Raw genomic sequence first — 22,724 nt, 5'->3', positions numbered from 1 at the left:
GATCTGCTACAACAAAGCCCTGGGAAGGAATCCTCACGGCTTAGGAGGAAGAGACGAGGACAGAAACACAGACGCAGTGAAAGAGAAATACAAAAGGAATGTGGTTAAACTTATAAAATGAATCACATCCTGGAGTTTGCTGTTCCCGTTTCTGAGTGGTCTTCTGATCCTCGGTGCCATCTGTGGGCCTAAAAGGTTAAAGAGCTTAAAAAAATAATAAGTGAAACGGCCACGGCCTCAGACGAAGCTTTTTGTCTTACAACCTCAAAGCCGAAGCTTTTAGGTGTGTCTTTATGTTTAAATAGGTCACGTCGCTGGGCCGACCTGACCGAGGGAAACCGACTCAAAGAGCTAAACAAAAGGCAGAAACTCCTGGAGGTGGGATTACGCCGCGCACCGAGGACGCGCTCCCGCTCCGTGTACGTGTGCGTCGCGGTTAATCCCATGTCCTGGCGCCACAGCTCGTCCAGGCTGGTCACAATCAACACGCAAACCCGACCCAAAGCGAGGGCTTTTGGCGCCAGAACCGACAAAAACCTTCTTCATATAAATGATTAATTCTATTACTGAGCGAGGAGTAAAACAGAGGACAGAGGGGGGATTGTTCTGGGACGCACACCTGCTCCAGCGCTTTGAAGACCAGATGAAAGCGTGTCCTCTAATTACAGCACTTCCACCAACCGAAGCGTCAGCGCCGTGCTCCGCGGGCCTCCGAGGCGCGCGAGGAGACGCGCATCCATTCTCCCACGAAGCCCCGCTCCACTTTTGTTTGTCATACGCAAATATCACATTACTCCCCCCTTCCTGCGAGAGATGTGTGTTTTTCTGCGGTGTGATGAAGTGGGGACTGTGTCTCAGCTTTGCTCCTGCGTGCAGTTACGTAGTGAAGTGTTCCTCCAAATTTGAGTTGGTCTTAACAGGCTGGGACAGGAGTGGAGCGCGGCGGTGAGAAATCCCACAGTGGCTCCTGTTCATTTATAGCACAGTGACTACGACTGCTTGGACTTAAATGCATCTTTACATATTAAACGGATTCATATTTAATCAAATGCACGTCTGGGAGAAGTTACGGTTCCTTATATTTGCTGATATCTTTATGTATTACAGAGAGGGGGACTATTTATCATCAGTCTTATTAGAACCGGCACATTACTCTCCATATGGTTCCACGCCTGCAAAACCCAGCTCTAGAAACCTCAAACCCCCAAACCTGGGACCTCACGCCCAATGTAACAATGCATCCACTATACGGGCTAACTGAACTCAGACCAGCAACACATGGGAAAGGGCTACATCTTGTGGATTGGTGACAGAACTGCAAGATTTTATGGAGAGGAGGACTCAGTCAAACCCAAACTAAAGCCTTTAAACCATTAATGCTCTATAACAAAACCAGAAGTGTTTTCCATTTTTTCCAAGGCAGACTTCATCAGAAGATCACATGCCAACATTTACTCTGGATCTGTTTTAATTGCAGCAATCATGACTCCTTCTGCTCAAGGTAGTGAAAACAACATCAACACATCACAATGGTAGCGCGTAAAGAAAGTTGCTGCAATTGTTTCTGTTAAACTCAAAGAACTTAATGCTCTTCAAAAATAACATTTGAGAAAAATGTACTCATTTTAGTACAAACTTTGCTTCTATACAGTCTAGACTTGAAAACGTGGTTGAATATCTACAACTGGTTGGTCGCCCTCAGCTGTGATTTAAAAAGCCTTTTTTGCATAAACAACAGTGTTCAGTCCTTCATCTCCCACACAGGAATCAACATAGAAAGATATTTTAAATGGGCAGGATGCAAACCAACCTCAATCACTGCAAGTAAAACTGCTGCAGAGAAAATGCAGTAAATGCAATGTAATGAACAAAGAGTTGAATAAACGTGACCCTGTCCTTCAAGCCTCAGTGAGTGGAACTAGCTCTGCTGAACACTTGGCTGACAATATTATTAAGTGTATGAAATAATATCAAATTTGCACATCAATTTATCTACACATGTTTTTGTGTGCTGTGACTTGTTACATTATGCATTTAGTCATTTTAAACATGAGGCATTCTTTGTTTTTTTCGGCGGATCTACTTTTGGCCTGGCTCATTTCCTCCAATAAGGCTTCGCACTCAGTGTGGAGGCTGTGGTTATTGGGCAATCAAAGCTTTTAAGGACCTCTCCATCAGCCTTATGCTGGGTTTAATTTCAAAACGCATGGGAACAAATGGGCTGTGAAATATGTGTTAATGGTAACAAGCTTCTTCCAAGTTTACAAAAGGAGAGGGCGAAGGGACAGGGAGCATAAAATGTGCTGTTGTTTAAATTGTTAAAACTAGGACAAATAAACCACTGACGCCAAAGAGACAGCGAGAATAATGCTAACACAGAATAATGCATTACAAAGGTCAAAGTTCAAAATTACCACTCACTGTGATATCACTAAAGATTTTTACGCCTTTTTACTGAGACCACCCACACACACTGTACATAAGTAGGCTGCAGGTCTCCATTAGGCAGATCAGTACAATAGTTCAGAGATTTCCATTAATAGATTTGTCTCTTTATTGCACAGATTCCTTACTTTGTAAAATCCTTGATTAAGGAATACAGGCACACAGTTTGAACAGGACCCCAAATTAAAAAAACTTTGTCTAAGCTACAGATTATTATTCAAAAAGATGTGGATTGCTTCAGTGTTAGGTGTTATTCAGACACTAAATTAAAAGGTGAAGGCTCAACATCAAGTCCATGTTGTTTGGTAAAGGATTTCCTCACACATCTCGATCCAGATCCAGCAACTTGTCTGAACAGCGCTGCTTCCCCTCAGGAGAGGTGCAACAGGCTGTAGCCGACCTGCGAGGCGTACACAGCCACATGTGCTGGGATGATGGGGCTGCGGCCGTATGAGCAGCCCAGTCCACACAGGGCTGCAGATCCAGCCTGCAGGTTGACAGCGAGAGGAAAGCCTATGGTGGGGAAGTCTGGGTGCAGGACGGCTTTGGGTCCAGCTCTGCCTGTGATTTTGAGTTTCTCCACTTCGGCCTCCTGAAGCCTCTTGGCTTTCGCCCGTCGGTTCTGGAACCAGATCTTGACCTGGGTCTCAGACAACGACAGGGAGGAGGAGAACTCGGCCCGCTCCGCAATAGACAGGTACTGTTTCTGACAAAACTTCCGCTCCAGGGCCAGGAGCTGCGTGGTGGTGAAGGGAGTGCGAGGCTTGCGGTTGGTTTTGTGCTTCCTCAAGGGACAGACCGCTGGACTGAGCTGCCCTGAAGGACACGAGAAGTAAACCAGGCTGACATTTAACACCCTTCAGATGTAATATAGAGAGCTTAAAATTACCTGAATAACGATTGTTTACCATTAATCATATACAGTAGGGATGGCAAATTATAACGTACGTGTTATTCTCTCATTGTTGTATAATAGATTAAATCACGATCGTTAAATTGATCCGTGTGTGTCTTTACTTTGACCAACAAACATATTAAATGTCTAAACTCCAACTGTGAGGAACTTCTGTTTAATGGTGACTCAGCGGTCTAAACACTTACTGGGTGATGCGGGCATCGTCATGGGGTTGACTATCCAGGACGCACTGGGCTTTTCTGGCGGCTCTGCTTTGACCGGTGCTAATTGTCGCGACACGTCGCTCGTCTCTCCACGCGTCCCCCGCGGTCGCCTCGTCTCCGACATCAGCGCGTTCACGCTGAAGGGCAGGTAGGACACCTGCGCGGCGCGCTCCTTCAGCCGCGGCGGCGGCGGCGGCGGCTCATCCTCGTCCGTCGAGGACTTGCGGCTCCCGTCTCCGGGGAAAGACATGCTTTATTTCCGGAGTGCGTTACTTACTTCTAAGACCGAGAGAACACATTGCGCTCTGGTCACGTAGCGCAAACAGCCAGAGTCCACGCGGAGAAAGTCCGAACAACTTCTATCGCAAAAGTTGGAAATGGGGGAACTGTGGGAGGGACTGCGCACTTTCAGCCAATGATGCGGACTGATTGCGCGGTCGGGGGAATACTAATGACGGGATGATGTGTTCAGGGATCCCTGTGGTGCCACACCCCAGCTCACACCCGGAGAAGCTTTAATCATAATTACTGACGGCAGCAAACTGTCCTGCACACAGCTCCGCAAACGGCAGAGCAGAAGGTCTTGAATTGACGTGTGTGAATTTTGAACAGATCTGAGCCCAAACAACTGATCAATGCTAAACTCTTTCCCATCCCACTGCTTGGCTGATCTGAAAGCGCTGAGTGCAGTGACAAAGCTGTATTTCCCCCTTAACAAGAGCCGACTGAGCTCCTACAAGCTCTAACTTGAGCGTGACGTTGCTCCAGGTGTGTGGGTAATCAATGGTAATCAATAAGCATTAAGGAGCTTTCAAATCTCAGACATCTCTACACAGTCAGCACACATTTCAGCGTGGAAGCTGGTTGGGAGATGAATTATGGATTTGGGCAGGATTTAAAATGACTGTCATTACATTGTTATTATTAACACCTTGTAATTAGGTCCACGGAATCCGGTCCTTTTAAGCAGGATTTAACGGTAATGATGGAAAATTGCTACCTTCCCGAGGTGTGTGGCGCCCGCTGCGATTAGCCCCAGTCTCTGCTCCATCGCTGGAGACAGAGGCGTCTCGTGCCTGTTTGATGAGCACACAGCGGGGCTCAAGAGTATTAAGGAACATCATGAGACATGCAGCACCTTAAATGCTGCCTCCTCCAGCCACTCGCTGGCAGGACAGAGCGGCGCAAAGTCCTGAACAGCAGCCAGAAAGTGTGCCGATATCAAAAAGCGACATGAACAGATGAACAGCAGAAGGTTTAGCGTCACCCCGACTGGGATGTGTCCATTCAGCAAAGCAGAGGCCAGCACAGCAGCTGACGCAATGCTTATATGCTGATTGTGTAGTAGCCATAGTCTGTTCCCAGTTTACGTCTGTCTTCTGGTCTGTGTTTCGCTTATACAGTATACAGATGCCCACACATACACAGGCCACCTGTGCAGGGACTGGAGGGCGGCGTCCGGAGCTCTGTGATCAGACCTCAGAGACGGGTGCGCGCTCTGTAATCAGCAGGATTGCAGTTGCATCAGGGGCTCAACTCGCTTAACGTCATTCGTCTCCATATGAAGCAAAGTGCTCACACGGCACAGAGGCTCCTCTCCTGTGAGCACGTGAATCAAGCGAGGGGCCTCCGTGTGCTCCACCGGGTACTGTAAGTGTGTGGAGTGTGAAAGCTGTGGAGGAGAGGTCTTCACGTTGTAGGAAAAAGAAACAGCCTTTTAACACTAGATACAGGAAAAAGACTATTTTGTCTGAATGAATATACACGTACATAAGTTAGTGGAAATGTTGTTTTAATTTTTTCTCAATTAAAATGACATTAAATTGATTAAAAGCACAATGTTTCTGTTGGTGGACTATCGTAGGATTAATGGAGAATCCTTACAGGCACGTTGAGGCTCATTTTCCCAGACATTAGTCTGGTGGGTGCAGCGGCTCAATAGCTCTGCTAAGTTTATTAGCGAGAAGAAAAAATGGAATTGATCATTAAGACCCTTCTGCAGTTAAGTTAGCGCAGCTGATTAAGGGCGAAATTAAACTGGTCCTTTTCCTACTAGTTGAGTATCTGGAAGAGATCTTCACAAAATGTCTCTAATCAGAAGAAGAAAGTGGAGTACGGTAAAGTGTGACCAAAGTATAACAAGCACTTAAAAAGTAATAACAGTAGTAACAGCCGGAGACGCAACAGTAATAGGTGTACACAACATGCGACTTAGACGTAAGGACATAGCAACTGTTTATACTGCCTCATGTGAGCATCATTTCAGAGTGACAGAGTGGGGACGTGATGATCCTCCCACCAAAGGGCTGAATCGGAGCATCCGTGGCCCACAGCGCTGAGGCTGCCAGCTCACTCTGATTGCTTAAAAAGTACTGTCTAAGAGCAAGGCCGATTGTAGTCTCAAGGACCTGCAGAATCCTGTGCCGAGCCAAGTGAAACACAGTACCACACACACAACCCACAGACTTCATGACTGCAGCCATCAACAGGCCAATCAAGAGCAAATCAATATTTCATTTGGAGACAGGCAAAATAAACTACCCGTGAAAAAAAAAGGACGGCACAACCACCAAACAACTTCAAGATAAGTGATGATTAATGTTCTTATAAGTGTTGGATGGGATGGATTACAACAAAAATTCAAATGAGCTCCTTAGATGTTTTCCCCCAAATCTTAGGACAAGAGGTTATTTGGAGTATGTTTTGACCTGCATACCTTCACATAAGGTGAGGATGTGGTCCAAGGCTGGTGGTGAGAATCACTCAGGCTTTGCTGAACATTCGTCTTCTGTTCAAGGTCATGAAAATGCACCTACAGATGCTTTGTCAACCACAATCAAAGCACCTAAAACAAGTTTTTGAAGCAATTCTACTTTTTCTGTGTAGTAATTAGTTATTTTTACACCCCAAACCATTACTTTCACTTACTTGCTTTGTAACTTCAAGGCCTCTGACCTGCTGTGTCACGAAAAACAACACCTAGAGGTTATTCATGAAAAGAATGAAAAAAAAAAACACTGTTCATAAAATATTGTTTTAGCAACTGCAGTCACTAATATATTTAGGAGTTGTTACTTAGTTAAAAAAGGAGATAGACATCTTAGAAATACATGATGAATCAGTTTGCAGATCCTTTAGCAGCAGTAACCTAAAGTGATCGTTTCCTGTTTGACTTTATCATACTCTCACATCACTCTGGGGGAATTTTGGCTTAGTGGTGCTTCAGTTCAATGAGGGTTTTGGGGCATTCAGCTACACACAGCTCACGTCCTGCCACAGCATTTCAATTGGGTTGAGGTCTGGACTTTGATTAGGCCAATGCAGAACCATGATGATGTAGATTCACTGATGTGTTTTGGATCATTAAGCAGCTGCCATCAAGCCTTAGCTGTTATACAGATGGCATCATATTTGCCACTAGAAAACTCTGGTATCGAGGCTTTTGATGGTCGGCTCAAAAACGGCAAGCTGACTGGTCCCATGGCTGTGACACTGTGTTTCGCTATCATCATACATGGCACTTGGGCATCAGGGCTACACTTAGCGCTCTCATATGTGTTTTATTCTTTCAGATGCAGTCTTGCAAACCTCAGTTCTGTTATCAGGTTAATGTAATCTGATAATTATAATATCACAGATAATAGAAAGGTGTTTCTAGTGTTCAATGTGCTTTTGAAAATAAGTCAGTGGTTTCAAGGAGGCCTGCAAACTGCAAACTTTACGTGGAAATATGTTGTGTTAATATTTCACTCAGGATGTGGTACAGCAAGTGTTAAAATATCATAAATCGTAAAACAGAAGTACTGTATCACTTCATTACTATGCAGGGTCATGAAATTTGAATAAACCAAAAACCCACTTCCACCCAGCTGAGCTGTTTAGACTTAAACAGAGGCTTGAAATTTTAGAGTTGCAGCAACAGAGGGCGGCTTATGAAAGCATGATATCCACAGCTGGGACTTAACAGAAATAACTACACAGCAATATGTTACATATTGTTGCTCAGCTCAGTCTCCTCTCCGATGCAACTCCGATTTCCCCTAACTACAATTATTTCAGAACCAGGTCAAACAAACAAAAGTATCTCACTTTAAACGGCACAACATCCCAGGGCCTCTGTCTGTGTAAACAATGCAGCAAACTGCATGTCAGCAGGTTCAGTGGTGTGGTCTGGAGGTACAGCTGCCACAGTCAGCCAGTCTCCTGGCAGACCGCAGCTCTGATTAAAAAGCCTGTTTAACTGCTAATTATCACCCCAACAGTCATTTATCCTCCATGCTGTAAAAACACTCTCAGTAAACCACCTGTTTACTGCTGCAAAACCACCAAGTCTATTTGCTGCAGAGGACAACATAATTTGAACTTAAGGAGCTAAAGCATCTTGTTCTATGTTTACATAAGTAGAGTATATAGGATAGTATACATATAAAAATGTTTATGACTTATAAAGATGCAATTTTCATTATATCCAAGCTACTTTCATTGTTATTCCGGTTGATTGAAAATCTACAACAAAGCTATATTTTCTATGTAGAGTACATGTCGTACACTACCTGTACAAGGAGTCACCTAGAACACAGCACTTACAGTACAGACATTATACTTCTCTGAACTTTAGTGTGAACTCCGATAACGCTGGCATGTTGTGCACAAGACAGAAAAGGCTAAAACAATTGGCCTCTAAATGCAGAGGCAATGAGGCTCATCAATCAAAGCATTAACAAACTGTAGAACAATTTCAAGTAAATTGTCCATGGTTTAACAACCGTTATTTCACAGTTAAAATAATTGCAGCCACATGCGGCTCTAAAGTTGTTTGACTAATGTAAATTCTGATAAAATACCTGAAACCTTTGGTGGCGAAATCATCACTGAACACCTTCAGGTCAATATTCTTATTTAAGCAGATGACTTTATAATATTATTACAACTCCTGTCCAATTGTTTTTCCACATAAAGGTTATTGTGGGTAATTGAACAAATGTTTTTAACCACAAAAATATAGACTTGTGAGACATTAGTAGAAAGTGAGTAACAACTAGTAAATTCTAAAGAAACTGCGTGGGACAGCTATTCAGAATATGACGCTGATCGCTTCCAAGCTCCTGACTGACAAATGCAGGTGATTTAGGTTTCTAAATGTCAACCAATGCAAGAAAAAGGTAAAAGGTTGAATAAGACAAAACGATAAGAAAGATGTAAAAGTTGAGAAACCATTGATGATGACAAATGCTGATGATAAATAATGTTGACCAATCAAAATCAGACAAGGCTAATAGGTGAGAAGTCAAGTCAACACAACATAGATTAATCGTAGAATTAAACAAGGAGATAAACTTGACAGTAAGAGAAATGGGAAAGATTGAATATGCTATGAACTATAACCTCCATGGCAACAATGAAAGCACATTCATATTTATTCACAGATGAAGAACCTTACAAATAAAAATGTACTGATGCTGTTGCTCAGCTCTCTGACTAATATGTTGTCAGAAAACATTGTGTTATGCGACAAGAAACTGAAACCTATCCTGTATCACAGCAGACACTGATGTTGGATGAAATGGGTCCCTCTGGTGGATAAATGAGGTCTATCTCAGATAACTGAAATAGTTCAGCAACATACTGTAAGACTTCGGAGAAACTTAAACCTACCGGTAATAATACACAAATTTATGAAGCACTGGACTTTGCAAAAACATAAAATGTCTAATGACTCAAAAGAGCAAATGACCTGAAAATGGACTATAATAACAACTAATATAATTTATTACACTGAACACTTCTTTGCACTGTTATGACTTCACACCATGTTAGGATTAATCACAAATATGGATGAACTGCCCAACTGAGTCTTGTAACACATGCTGTATGCATAAAGAACTAAAAGTCAGAGCATATGATAACACTGAGGATACAGGTGGAGTTACAGCCCGTGGGCCGAGCAAAGAACAGCCAGTCTCTGTCTGATAAGCTGGTTCTCCTCCAGCATCTTGGAGATTGTCTTAAGCACTGAAAGTTTGGCCTATGCAGAACAGGGGACAGGTTCCAAGGAAAAGAAAAAGGGAGGAAGAAATACTTTAATGGTCTGACTCAGGGGCACAGAGGAAACATTGTTGTGTGTCTGTACGGAAGATGAAGAGGAGCAGATACAGCAGTTTAATGAAAGGGGCCTTTTCTTTGGTATGCGAGGTGTAAGCTAACAATGAGGGCTTGGATGTTTTTTTTACTACGTTGAAGAAAACGCACTTTGTTTGAAGTGTATTGAATAGTATGAATGCTTCATCTTAAAGTTAATGACATACAGTTTGCACACAATAGAAATAACTAATAGTTCATGAAGCCTACCTTTTCTTTCTCACTTGTTGCTTCCTTGTTGGGTGGTTCAGAGAAAAAGTAAACACTTCCATCTTCAGATTGAGAATCTAGTAAGAGAAAAAAGTCTAGCTGCAGGTTTTGAGTTAAAACTTTACTCATTCTTTTTATTTATGTGAATTAAGGTACAAACCCATATCTGCGGTGTCAAAGTTAATAAATCTAATATGGGAAGTTCTATGCACAACAAAAACTTTTTAGGATGGATCTAAATACAAATTAGCTTTGTATAGCCGTCAAAGCTAATTATAAAAAGTGTTAGCAAAGTGACAACCTTAGCAAAGATGATAATACAAATACCTACTTTTGCAGTGCACATATAAAAATATCACTTAGCCCTCTTGCAACACGTCCTTAAATAACACAAAGCAACTTTACTCTGTATTTCTGCTTTGTTCGAGGCTCCATGAGTTTCTCTTGCGGCCGTTTCGATCCATCCCGCTGATGCGTCTGCGGTCTTGGACGAAGTGCTTTTGCTGAGCTTCGGCAGCTTCACCTTCAACACGGGCCGCGCTTCGTGGCCTCTGGCCCGTTTGTTCCCGCGCTTCTTCGGCCTCGGACGGGGCTGACGGCCAGTGTGGTCCGTTTGGGCTTCATCTGTCTGACTGGAGCTCTGCTGTGAGCCGAACCGGGGAACATACGCGGTCCTCAGCGGCAACATGACGTCACCCCTCAAACGACTCAACACCTGGTTGTGAACCAGACCACGTCCCGGAGGCGCAAGACTCGTCGAGTACTTGTACCGCCGCCAGTCAACAGGGGGCGCTGTTCTTCCGTTCGCTTTGGCAGTGGAGGCTTGTGTATGTAAATAATTTTTACGTTATCCATAAATTTCTCCCATGAGCGGTAAACATATTCTATTATGCTACCCGAGAAATGTTTAGGAGATGGTGGATGGAACTTCGGGCAACTTTAAAAATGCCATAAAATATGCCAAGGTGTATTATAAACCTCAGAATATCGCTGGCCTAAATAAATTTAACTTGCAAAAAAAGGTCTCAATCAAAATTGTCATTTCATGGAAGCATAAGATTTCCCAGTTGTTGTGAATTAACAAATACATAGCTTAATTCTTCCTCACAGCTGTTTTATTCGTTCAACATCTCACATTACAAATACTTCGAATGTATGCATACAGTTACAAACAGTTGGCAGCAAATGAATATATGACATTAAACCTTTGTTTACTTCATTACTACAAACCAACTATAAAAACCGACGTCCGTTTGTAGCGTAAATTAAAGAGGAAGAAAATATAAAATTGGAACTTGCGTATAAATGTGAAATGACTTAAAAAAAATCAAAACACAGGTAAAAAAAAAGTTAATAAATAGAACCTTCCCAGCAGACAATTAAAAACTATTGAAATATTGTAATCAAGTAATACTAACTGACATTTTTTTCATCTGAAAATGGGGATCACAATACAGCAATTAGAAAAACTAGACACGTCAACGAGTTTAACACATCACCCCAAAAAATATAACAAAAATCTGATCAAAATGATAGTTATACATTTCAATTGAAAATATAGCAAATGCTAAATACATTATTGACCTAGTATATACATTGTTTTCAATCACAGTAGCATGGTAGTAGCAAAATAAGTAAATAAGCACAAAACTAATGTTTAAAAATAAATTCAGGTATAAATTAGTCTTTTCTTTTCCTTGCAGACATCAGCATGAACAATAGGAAATAAAATGTGTAAATGACTGCATGATTTATATGGATTAAATGACTTACACTGCGGAGACTTGTTTCTGGAAAGAATAGGTATTGCACATAATGGCTCAAAGTTAACTTGCAACATTAAATCACATTCAGGTTATGTCCCAAAGCATGCCACATCACAAAGGGGGGTCAAGTGATCAAGTCTCCTACTGAGTGTCCTCTACATTGCAAAACGCATCCAAAGTGTTGTCACTGTGTAGATTGCATAAACACCATGTCTGTGTAAGGAAGGCAGACTCCATCATGTAAAGAGAGGCTACAAGAGAGGTGATCTCAAATAGAAAAAGGAAAAGGTTAAAAAGGAAAAAGGAGATCTAGTGCATTACATTAGGTCCTGCATTAACACTAGCCATGTTATTTCTGTATTACATTATGCATGCCAAGAATAAGTACAACTTACAGGCAGTCCCAGAAAGAGGATCTAAATATTTAAAGAACTGATATTCACTCCAGTGATAGAAGGGAAGTTTTCACATTGACCAAAGCCAAAACATGTACCTATTGATAATCTCACTAACTACACCTAGGAGTGACATATCAGAATATATTTTCAAGACTATCAAAATCAGCTTAGAAACATCTTGTCATGCCTTAGGATCCTGTAATTATGTTTATTAGAGGAGAACAGAGGAGAACCCATATGACTGGCTAATGATAGCCTTTTTTTTTTAATTTACAGAATCACACCGATGCAGACGATTTTCAGATTTACCAGCACTTAAATATATAAAAGCTAATTGAAAATTATATTAATATCATTCATTTTCTTTTTTTTTAAATTAAGTTTACCATAAATGCAGATCTCTTAGTAACAAAGGTACAAAATTATTTTTCACCAAGTGAAAAAAATGAGGTATTGCAAAAGGAGTTCTCCCATCTGTGAAAAATGTGCCTAAAATGACTATTGAAAAAAATATTTAGAAAAGTAGTGCATAATAAATGTATATATGTTCATGACAAAATAATCAGCTATAAAACACTGTACAAAAATCAGCAGGCCATGTATAAAATAATATCTTTATCTCTGTGACAGCAAATTCTAGCTACTACCAAATTCAACCACAACACTTAGAGTGATAGAGGCTCCAGTCATGGTAGAGCGTGCAGTGGTACATCACGAGGACAGCTCGGGGGGACTGGACTGTGCATTCCCATTAGTATGTACTACATTAGCATGTTAGCTTCCAGTGCTAATATCCCTGACAATATAAAGTGAACAAATACTACTGCCAATACCTGAGCCCTGAGGGCTGTGTCTTCATTAGCTGAAACCTACGAACTGAAACTCCAGCCTCCCCCCCCCCCCATCATGTGACAAGAGGATGTCATGCTGAAGACCCTCAGATCAACATCTGCGTTTGATGATGTATTTTAGGCCAATCTTTGGTTTGCTCTTTCTGGTTGGAAAGTGTCAACTTTTAAACCAAGACCTAAAAAAAAAAAGAAAGAAAATGCATGCCAGCGTGCATACACACGTGCCAAACTGAGGGGAGATTTTGTTTTGTGACGTGGCCAGATGTAACACATTCCTCCTCCATTCAATCCAACCTTTGGTAAATGGTACAAGTGTTCTCTAATCCTGCAGCAAAAAGAAATATACCCTTCCTAAACTCAACTTCCATAGTTAGTATACTGATTTAGGTATGATGTAACTCAACTCTTAAATTTTATGTTACTCTTGACATAAATGTAAGCAGCTTTGCCAGCTAGCACAAAAAAGTACAGTCAAGTCAGAAAACATCTAAATCCAAATCTCATGCACACAAGTCAAAACATAAATGGGATTTCACTCTTAGCTTTTTCTTCTTATTTAAAGGCCCAATTTAGCAAAAATTAAAAATAAATTATGTATTTTCTTAACTTAAAAGAAAAGTGCATTTATTTTTCATATCATAGCCCACACCCCGTCCATAACTACCCCTTTCTTGCAATCCCTCCCCAGTTAAGTGTTGCCTCCCTCCCCCGCTCGCCTCAGTTCCAGCGGAAGGAGATGTGTCGTGGTCGGTCCCCTCCCTCCTTCACCAGCGGCTTGTGGAACTCCCGGCCAGCTCGGGAGTGGATGGCTGCCCAGCAGTACTCGCAATAGTACTGGAGACACGTCACGTTGGCGCAGAAGAAAGGAGCGAACTTCCCCCCGCAGCGGGTGCCCTGGCACTCATCACACAACTGGTCATCTAGGACATATGGCTTCACTTCCACCTGAGAGGCAAAGATGGAACGGATAACATTAAAACTGTTAAAATGGAGGAAACAGGCACCACCACAACAAGTTGAACAGGTGGAAATTATTATTTCAAGAACATCTGTGTGGTTTTCTGAAACCATCTTTAGAACCTGAACAGAAAGCTAGCAACATACCCGTTTATCAATCTCGCCATGCTGCAGTTGAACAAATCGGGCACTAATGGCTGCAATGTAGCTCTGCTGATTGGAGAAGGCCACTCGACCCGCCCCTTTTGGATACTTCAGTTCAGGATCCGTGTCAATTCCAGCGTAACAGACTCCCCCATACAAACGGTCCATAATCATGGCAAGCTCCACTGGAATAATGAACAAAATAAAAAATTATTTAGGGCCAAAGTTACTTTTGCAGATAATTGCGGAGTGGGCTACCAACACACCTGCACGGAGGGGACGAGGGACACCTCCCACAAAGATGGTCTTCCTTGGGTCTAACGGCTGCGAGCCATCCATTACAAAGTCACTGTCATTTAGGTTCCAGGGCCGAATTTGCACCTGCTCATAACAAACCAGAGAGAGAAGAAAGAAAATCAAATCAAAACTTAAAGCTTGATGTATACGTAATATGAAACAGATGCTGATAAAGCCCCAGTTACCTTGTACCCGTTGGACAAGGAGGGTAACAAGCATCTGATACGATACAGTAGATGCAGTGCAAAAACACACTCACAGGTTTGTCTTTGATGGTGGGACTTGAGACACACAGGTAAAGCTTGCCATCTTCTTGAATGCAGGCATCAATTAAAGCCTGAACAGAACTCTCATCTTGGAAGAGCAGGAAGGCGTAACCTGCAAAGGTTGAGAGTGTAAAAGAAGGGCATTCGAACACACCGTGAAAATGTTGATCTCCTGTAGGGCAAACACATGATTAGTGGTTCTTTACTCACCTTTAGGTGGAAAGTACGACTTGCTTTCTGCCTTGTGAGGCCAGTCAACAAACAAATGACCAAATCGTCGAAAACTGGCAGTGATTTCATCTGAAGAACAAAACTCACTTATGAAGTTGGCAAGACAATCAAAACTTGACTATTTGAGATTTAAAATAGTAAAAAAAAAAGAAACATTCAAAGGAAATGGAAGGAAGGAATTATGAAATATGAAATCTAGGAAATCTTTAACAAGGCTGCACTGTATTTCTTTATGTGATTTACAGTTGGAAGTAATTGTTTTAAGTGTTGATAAACAACAGAACTTTTTTCTCTGACACATACTTGCTAAAGCAAGCCAAATCTCTCTTCTCTAGCTGTATCCCAGACCAAACTGGGATACTGGGAAAAAAAACAAAAACAAAAAAACAATGATTGAAAAGGCTGCTGGAACATTGTAAAAAAATCACCATAGAGAAGGAGAAAAACCCAATTTTTTCTATAATGCTAGTGAGCACAGTCACTGGCCTCAACCTTTGAGCATGTTACTCAAGGGCCCTTCAAGCCAATGCAAAAAAAGGTTGATCACCTTAAGAGTTTGCTCTGACCAACCTCATGTACTATAATAAAACGCGTTGTTGGGTTAATCGAACCATTCACTTTAGGTTTAAGCCTTACCTTCATCTATGTCTGGTGGCAGCCCTCCAACAAACACCTTGCGTGAATATCGCTCCACACGTTCGCCATTAAGATGATGGAAACAGTGGGACGAGCCAAGGCCAGGAAGCCCCGGGTCACCTGACTCCTCATCCCCAAAGGGACGCTCATCCTCCATGGGGAAGAGAGAGGAATGTCCTATTGGAGAGGGTGATCTGAATTACACATAATGGCTCAGCACTATAAAAAGTGAAAAGTACCTTTTAAAAACGTTTTAGGAGATTGGAGGAAAGAACTTCTAATATTACATTTAGCAGCGGCTTGAATCGATGTAAATGAATTAGGTAATGGGAAAAAAAACTTGAACTGCCATTTTACAAGATGTACTATAGCTATATGGCTTTGGTATATAAAAGTGAAATGATTTCAGGTATAATTACAATTTTTATTTACAACACTGAACATTAAGACATGTATAAACTTTACCTCGCCCCTTTCGCCCATAACTTCGCGCTGCATGTAAAAACACAAAAACACTCTTGAGATGACTTTGATATGAAAAGGCAAAGCATATTAACATGTATAAAAACAGCTAGGGTTTAAATGAATAAACTCAGCGAAATGCATTTATAACATTTGTGATCTATAGCCACTAAATGTAAATGTCAAAGATAAAATGTCATTTCCAGTAACAACAATAAGTTATTGTGCTTATGGCAGAAGCCTCTGGGCTCATCCTGTTTTAGTACCATTTGTTATTTATGGAACGTAGCGCAGCAACTAGCACAGCAGTTCAGAATTTTTTTCAATTTTATGATACATTCTAAAGCAGAGTCCTGACGCCTACTTATAAAAGGTCCATCCTGTCTTGTATCTGCATTTGGCAGGCATTCATTTCAAGCCCCGACCTCTGCTACATCAGTGCATATTTGTATGCATGTCATTTACATAGCATTTATGAGTAGAGGTCCCTCTCCACCCTGCAGCTGTAGAGTCCTACATAACAAAAACAGAAGCTTCAGAACCACATGTCGCATAATTATTCCTTACTGGAATAATTACATGAAGTCCTTTCCATTCCCAACACACTGAAGTTATGATGAAATGCTTTGTGGTAATGTATTCTGTTCTATATCTGGACTGTATATGAATTGTTAACCACATTCTGCAAACTTTAAAAACATGTACTTATTTGACAGCTTTGCAAATTGATGAATTCTTGATTGACTCAAACCAAGAGATGGAAAACACCCTCATGATGAGTGGCAGGATAGATTTTATAAACAATCAAGGAGAAGTTGCAATAAAGGAAGGATTATGCATCAGCTAGCCTAAATTATTACCAAAGCTGGCTGCGTTAAAAGGTGCAGCCAGAAAAATGAGCTGGAATGTTTAATGTTAGCGTGAGGGGAAAAAAAAGAAATTGAAGAAAAGATCCCATCTGTGATTGCTATTATAACTTACAGTATGGAGAAAAAGACAAATGTACTGTAATGAGAGACTAAACTGTACCTAACCTGGCTGGGTCTCAATTACGTTATGCTCACTGGACTGTAACAAGTACTGTAGAATTTTAAACAGATATTAAAATAAGACTTGATGTTTACTTTAGGATACAGTTTCTACTAACATGTGAGGCTACAGTCACCGGCCACTTTATTGGTACATTTGTACCAATTTAATACAACAACTCTGCCATTATATTTACATTTACGCAACATAAACCCCTATTTTAAAAAGGTGCTTCTATTGTTTTGTCCTATATATTTAGAATGTGTGCCTCCTAAAATGATGCACCCATCATTAGCTGACAAAATTTTTTCTTTCCCCATTTTAAAATAAATAATCACTAATGAAAAGGCCAGTCGTATGTATAAATTATAAAATGTTTAACTTAAGGTAAAAAAGTTAAAAGGTTTCCTGTCAGGGGACGCCACAGCAAATGATTCCCATGGTGGTTATTGGCAAGGTTTTACGCCGAATACCCTTCCTGAACCAACCCCTCTATTTAGCCGGGCTCAGACTGGCACAGAAGTCACTGGCTTGCAAATCCTGCGGCTAAATTCGAACCTGCGACCTTGGCAACTGCATCAAACAAGGCATTCATCCAAATTTTAGAAATTTCTCAAACAATAAAATACTAACTTATCTTTTTTTTCTAATAAAAAGATTGAGACAGATTAAGTTGAGACAGAAAACACAACATGTAGAATTAACATTTGTAACTGCAATAACAAATGTGAGGTAATAATGTAAACCATTTAGTGGATTAGTATACCTAAATCCTGTTATCATGGCTATCTTTCAATAATTTCTGTCAAATACAGATGTATCATTCTACAATGTGATGAAGAAAAATAAAGCCTCTCACTACTGTTAGTGTGTGAACCAACCTTTCAAAGAATCCTGCTCAGCCCTCATAATGTCAATCAGAGAGTTCTCCAGAGAGTGCATGTTGAAACCATCAAAAGGCCGTGTTCTCTCCTGCTGAAAGAGAGGAAGACAACAATTAGCCTCCTCGTTTCCCACAACACCATCTAAAGCAACGCAAGCCGCAGGAATACTGATACAGTTTGCTATGATGCTAATAGCCAACACAAGCTACAGAGAATATCCCTGTAGAGACATGAAAGCTCTGTAAACAGAAAATGGAGTCCAGAGCGTTACTCTGAATCACCTGCATATATGTAACATGTTTTCAGTTTGTTACCCTGAAATAAAACGAAAAACACTAATTGCACCGTGTCAATTTTATTTTGCACCTAACTATGTAATCTAATGTTACAGTATACATTAGGCATACATTAGGATGCAAGATTAACTATGATTGGTAATGCACACTAGTGATGTTGTATCACTGTTTATTTAAACAGACTGAGAGCATGCAAAGCCACAGCAGAGCACAAGACATCTCAAATCAGGACAAGAGGAACGCTGTGTGATCAGAGCAGATGATAAGACTGCTCTCACACAACCCAATGATCTAGATAAGACCCGAGGCGTTATAAACACAATAAGTTCCAATTCATCCATTTTGCTGGCTTAACTAACATATCATGTTTTGCTCAATAGCTAACGCTTTCATTTGATACAGTCAAGCATGTTGAATAGACTTAATAGGTTTTGCCCCCGAAGGACACACTAGATGTTTAGATATTTACAATTTGCGTCTGCTTCTTTTCCAAGCCGAGGTCAACATGGGAAATTATTTTTCTGCATCTTAAAAGGAACTGAATTTTACTGTATTATGTTAACCTGGAAGGGGTAGATGCTGTCATTGCGGTTCATACTGTCTTCAACCCAGCCCTTGTGACTGAAGCCAGAGCTATTCCTGGGGAACTTCTGCGAAGGAACCTGAAGGACAATGATGGGTAACATATAGCTAAATTTATCGTGTGCAGTCATCTCGGTTTACGCAAAGTCATGCTTCATATCTGCTTGTGTGCATGAGATAAGTAATGATGAGTTCACCTACCTGGTTATTAGGAAAGGACTTCTTCAGTGGGGAGATGGAGTTAAGACCTGCCATGCCTCCACTTACCCCCCGTCGATAATCTCGAATCCCCTGTGTGCCTCCCCAGCCACCATAGCTCCAGGAGTTTGACGTGGGAGTTGAAGGGCTCTGGTAGCTTCCCCAAGGTGAAGGGGGTTTATTCTGGGCAGGAGTGAGATGTGGCAGCTGGGTGAATGGTCCAGTGCGATGGGGATGTGGAGGGAAGGAGGCCTGGGGTTGATGAGGACTAGCTGGAGAGCGGCGGTGTTGTTGAGGAACCCCCTGAGCGTGGGGGTGGTAATGCTGGGGGTGAGTTGTGGCCGGGTGGTGCTGGGACACTGGTCCAATCTGTGGGGAGAAGCTACCTCCTGCTCCAAAGCCAGGCCCAGCATGGTGGGAGAAATTCTGGAACAGCAGAGGAGGCCCATTGGCATTGGAGCCAGCAGGACCAAAGAACCCGCCAACATCTTCCCCGACCACTGGCGACTGTGTGGATGGTACAGAAGGGGACCAGTTGTTGAAGCTGGTCAGCGAGGATGAGGACGAGGTGGATTGTGCGCAACTTGTACCCATTCCCAGGCTGTCCTGGTAATCGAAGCCACTCAGCACTGGGGACTCCATTCTTAGCTTCTCCTTTCCGCCACTGCTCTCTAAAGAGCCCTTCTCCAGCGAGCTGTCTTCAGGCAGAGCTCCTTCAAGCTGCCCTAGGCTTCCACCTGCCTCCTGCTGGCCTGGAGACAGAGCCTGCGGCTGGGTCTGGACTTGAGACTTCTCCTGCAGGTCCTGGAGCTCCAGCACCTTGGACTTGTCCGATTCCAGAATCTCATCTTGCATGTTACTGTGTTGGGCTACAGAAGGGAAGAGCCAAGCACTGCCCCCATTTGTGGAGGAGGTGTTGTTTACAAAGGAAGGGGGGCTGGGGGGGTTGGAGGGGTGGTGAGCGTGCTGGGGTTGGAGGTGAGGAGGGATCCTAACAGGGAAAGCAGATTTGTTACCACTGCTGTTCTTCACCAGAACTCCAAACCCGTAGTCCCCCATTTAGGACACCCGGTAAATCTTCAGTTGACTTTTGGCTTTCACCGTCGTATCCTGTAATGTTGGGGAGGGGCAGGGACGGGAGGAAACACACACACACACACACACACACACACACACACACACACACACACACACACACACACACACACACACACACACACACACACACACACACACACACACACACACAAGGCCGTTACACCTCAAGCTGATCTGGCCTTTCAAAAAAAAAAAAAAAAAAAAAACAAGCCTCGTCAAATACAGTGAATGTGCTTGAGCTGCACCCTGCCTGGTCTAGTGATGCAATCAGTGAGATTAAATCATTGACTCACTTGGCCATGGGAGGCCTGGATGGCACAGAACACACGGAGAGCAGGCAGCCGACCAACGGAAAACACCCGGCCTCACCAGCGCAGGCTGCTAACACCCTGAGCTGATGAAACTGGCGTCTCCAAAGGTCGTTTGCTCGGCTAGCAGCGAGCTAACAGCTGCTTCGCCACCTTCCATGTGCCCTATTAATCATGCAGATCCCAGCAGTTCATATGAAAGCACGTCCATGCACTAAAATGTCCATGAACGCACGACGACGTGAGATAACGTAAACACCTACCGATTAATCTCCCTTTCTCAGCAATGACCTCCTCGTACGCGACTGTTTAAATACAGGAAAATGTTGATGACGTCTCCTGTCTGTTCTGAATCTGGGGTAGTTCCCTTCAGCAAGCCGCTAGGCTAGGATAATAGCCGACAGCCGCAGAGACGTAGCATATTTGCAAACCAGCTGGGAAGCGATAAACGCCCCGAACGGCCGCGACGTCGCACAAAGTTTCGTCCGCCAACGCGACACAACGGCACGGCGGAATTTTCCAGCACATGACAAGTTAGAAATGGTGTGTGGCTCTTTAAACGACCTCGTCTGTTTCGTGTCCTGTGCGCTCAATGTCACACATCCTACCAGTCCTTGTCATCAATTTTGCATTTTCAAATAACACATTGCGACCTCGAGCGGCGTTCGAATGTGTCGAAAAACGTCCGTACTTATTGATACGTCGGGCATAGCTACCTTCACTTCGGCGTCATGACCTTATGGATTTGATGTTGCCATATTTTAGCGTTTTCCCCTTTTCTGCATTTCCCAGGCAGCCGGTGTAAATGGTCTCCCCTCTCTTCTACATGACAGCTGGGCCAGTCGGGAGATGCTTCCGTCTACAAGCCCCGCCTGTTCATCAGGCTCCTGCCAATGGGCGTCAGGATTTCCCTCAAAGGCCACGCCCACCCGTGCCCTACTCTAACGTGTGATTGGAGGCTGGCTGTGAGGTCACGCTGAAAGCACTCCTTCTCAATGAATGGCACATGGACTCGAGACCTTCTCCTCCCTAAATAAGGACCCCTTGAAGTCAGTGGGAGGAGTTGTAATGAAAATAAATTCATGATCAAAGTCATATCGAAGACTCACAAAATATATATTCCATTAAGGAATACTGTAAGGCAGCGGTATGCAAGGGGTTAAAATCCCAGGTCCAGTATTTGCAACCAATTTTTCAAAATGCAGATGAGTTTATTTGGCTAAACAAATGTCCGTTTCGCCATGTGGCAGACTGTACCAGCTGCTGAGGCCTGTGTTTTACCAGCACAAACAGAGAAGGCAGTCAGACAGGTATGTTTCCATGGACCTTTGTTGGAGTTATACCTTAAGCCCACTGCAAAGTACAGCACAGCAATCTCATTAAAATAAGCTGCTGCTATTTTCAGCACATAATCGAACTGGAGCGATTGATCAGTTTCGTTTTTGAATCTGTGCTGAGCTCTGGTCATACCATTATATTAGGCATTTGCTTACTAGGATTCGGAGAGCATTTTAAATAGTCTCCCTAATTCACCAGTGTGTGCGCATTATATATCAAATTCATCAACATTAGCAGTTGTTTATCATAAGTCAGTGTATCATGAGTTCATTTGGAGTAACTCATCCTGCTTCACCTACAGCATAAAAGTAGATAGATAAAGATTATAAAAAAGGAAAATTAGGTTCTAAGCACGTAAAGTATGTGTAACTTTCACATCATACAAATATGTATGATGTATATGTTATGTAGACATAATGGTTTTTACAATGTACATAAAACAGTTGAATGTATTATTCACTCCTTGTTGGTTGAGTGTTATCCTCCCTGAAGGAGGACACACCCTTTATTTGAATCTTTTATTTTAACCTGATAAAACTCATTGCGGTTAGCAGCATTAGAGGTTTCAGGTAAGAATATACCATGTACAATAATCAATAACCTAAAACACCTATATATACTGTATAAATATATTAACATAGAGGCTTAGATATTCCTCATGTATTAGCAGCAGCTCACCTCACCCCACTCTCACATGCTGCAGGGCCTGTTGGGGTGGTTCAACAACGCAGCAGTGTGTCTTGAGTTTCTGGTTTCTCGTTAAAAATAACAGACTGTTGCTCCAGGTGTTACTGGTTTGGCCAACACCGGCCAACTGAGTGAGCACTGACACTGGTGTGTCCCACCGTGTTGAAGCATAATGCATTATATAGCCTTTTTTGCCCAGGGAACACCACGCTGTACAGTACATTCCCTCAAACTACAAAACTGAGCTTCAATCACTTAAATTCGATATATTTTAAATTTGAAATTGTCCAGGACCAGCTGTAAAGGATCGTCCAGCCTAACTGGACACAGAAGTGGAGCGCATCCGTTCACCCTGGACGGCTATTAAATGATTCATTCATGGAA

At 42.3% G+C, this 22,724-nt stretch overlaps 2 protein-coding genes across 6 annotated transcripts; both read right to left on the bottom strand.

The window, feature by feature from the left end:
* Positions 1-1,424: 1,424 nt before the first annotated feature.
* On the bottom strand, positions 1,425-10,861 carry LOC114864764 (homeobox protein MSX-2-like). The gene is made up of 4 exons (XM_029165726.3): positions 10,318-10,861; positions 9,913-9,989; positions 3,547-9,589; positions 1,425-3,261 (listed from the first exon to the last, which is right to left on the bottom strand). The coding sequence occupies exons 3-4, from the start codon at positions 3,812-3,814 to the stop codon at positions 2,816-2,818; spliced, it is 714 nt and encodes a 237-aa protein (XP_029021559.1). The 5' UTR covers positions 3,815-9,589; positions 9,913-9,989; positions 10,318-10,861; the 3' UTR covers positions 1,425-2,815.
* A 148-nt stretch (positions 10,862-11,009) lies between these two features.
* LOC114864719 (cytoplasmic polyadenylation element-binding protein 4-like) lies at positions 11,010-21,182 on the bottom strand. 5 transcript variants are annotated; one of them, XM_029165647.3, is made up of 11 exons: positions 21,032-21,182; positions 18,913-20,019; positions 18,693-18,791; positions 17,831-17,924; positions 15,924-15,950; positions 15,459-15,635; positions 14,802-14,891; positions 14,585-14,703; positions 14,295-14,409; positions 14,032-14,213; positions 11,010-13,872 (listed from the first exon to the last, which is right to left on the bottom strand). In XM_029165647.3, exons 2-11 carry the CDS (start codon positions 19,966-19,968, stop codon positions 13,645-13,647), a joined length of 2,187 nt encoding a protein of 728 aa, XP_029021480.1. In that variant the 5' UTR covers positions 19,969-20,019; positions 21,032-21,182; the 3' UTR covers positions 11,010-13,644. The 5 variants fall into 5 exon arrangements, with proteins under 5 accessions (XP_029021480.1, XP_029021482.1, XP_029021481.1 ...); XM_029165649.3 differs by having other exon boundaries at positions 17,831-17,921; XM_029165648.3 differs by lacking the exon at positions 21,032-21,182 and adding an exon at positions 20,579-20,731.
* Between the last annotated feature and the right edge of the window lie 1,542 nt (positions 21,183-22,724).

The sequence above is a fragment of the Betta splendens genome, chromosome 10, assembly GCF_900634795.4.
Source record: "Betta splendens chromosome 10, fBetSpl5.4, whole genome shotgun sequence".
NCBI lineage: Eukaryota > Metazoa > Chordata > Actinopteri > Anabantiformes > Osphronemidae > Betta > Betta splendens.
This window is presented reverse-complemented; position numbering and strand designations above follow the sequence as displayed.

What these genes read in the sequence shown, in the direction of transcription:
- LOC114864764 (XM_029165726.3), bottom strand. Translation starts at nt 3,814, where the DNA reads ATGTCTTTCCCCGGAGACGGGAGCCGCAAGTCCTCGACGGACGAGGAT. An exon ending in GACGATGCCCGCATCACCCA is followed by an intron (nt 3,262 to 3,546) that starts GTAAGTGTTTAG and finishes CGTGTCCTTCAG; the next exon opens with GGCAGCTCAGTCCAGCGGTC.
- LOC114864719 (XM_029165647.3), bottom strand. Translation starts at nt 19,968, where the DNA reads ATGGGGGACTACGGGTTTGGAGTTCTGGTGAAGAACAGCAGTGGTAAC. An exon ending in GCCACCAGACATAGATGAAG is followed by an intron (nt 14,892 to 15,458) that starts GTAAGGCTTAAA and finishes TTTGTTCTTCAG; the next exon opens with ATGAAATCACTGCCAGTTTT. An exon ending in GTCGTACTTTCCACCTAAAG is followed by an intron (nt 14,704 to 14,801) that starts GTGAGTAAAGAA and finishes CAACCTTTGCAG; the next exon opens with GTTACGCCTTCCTGCTCTTC.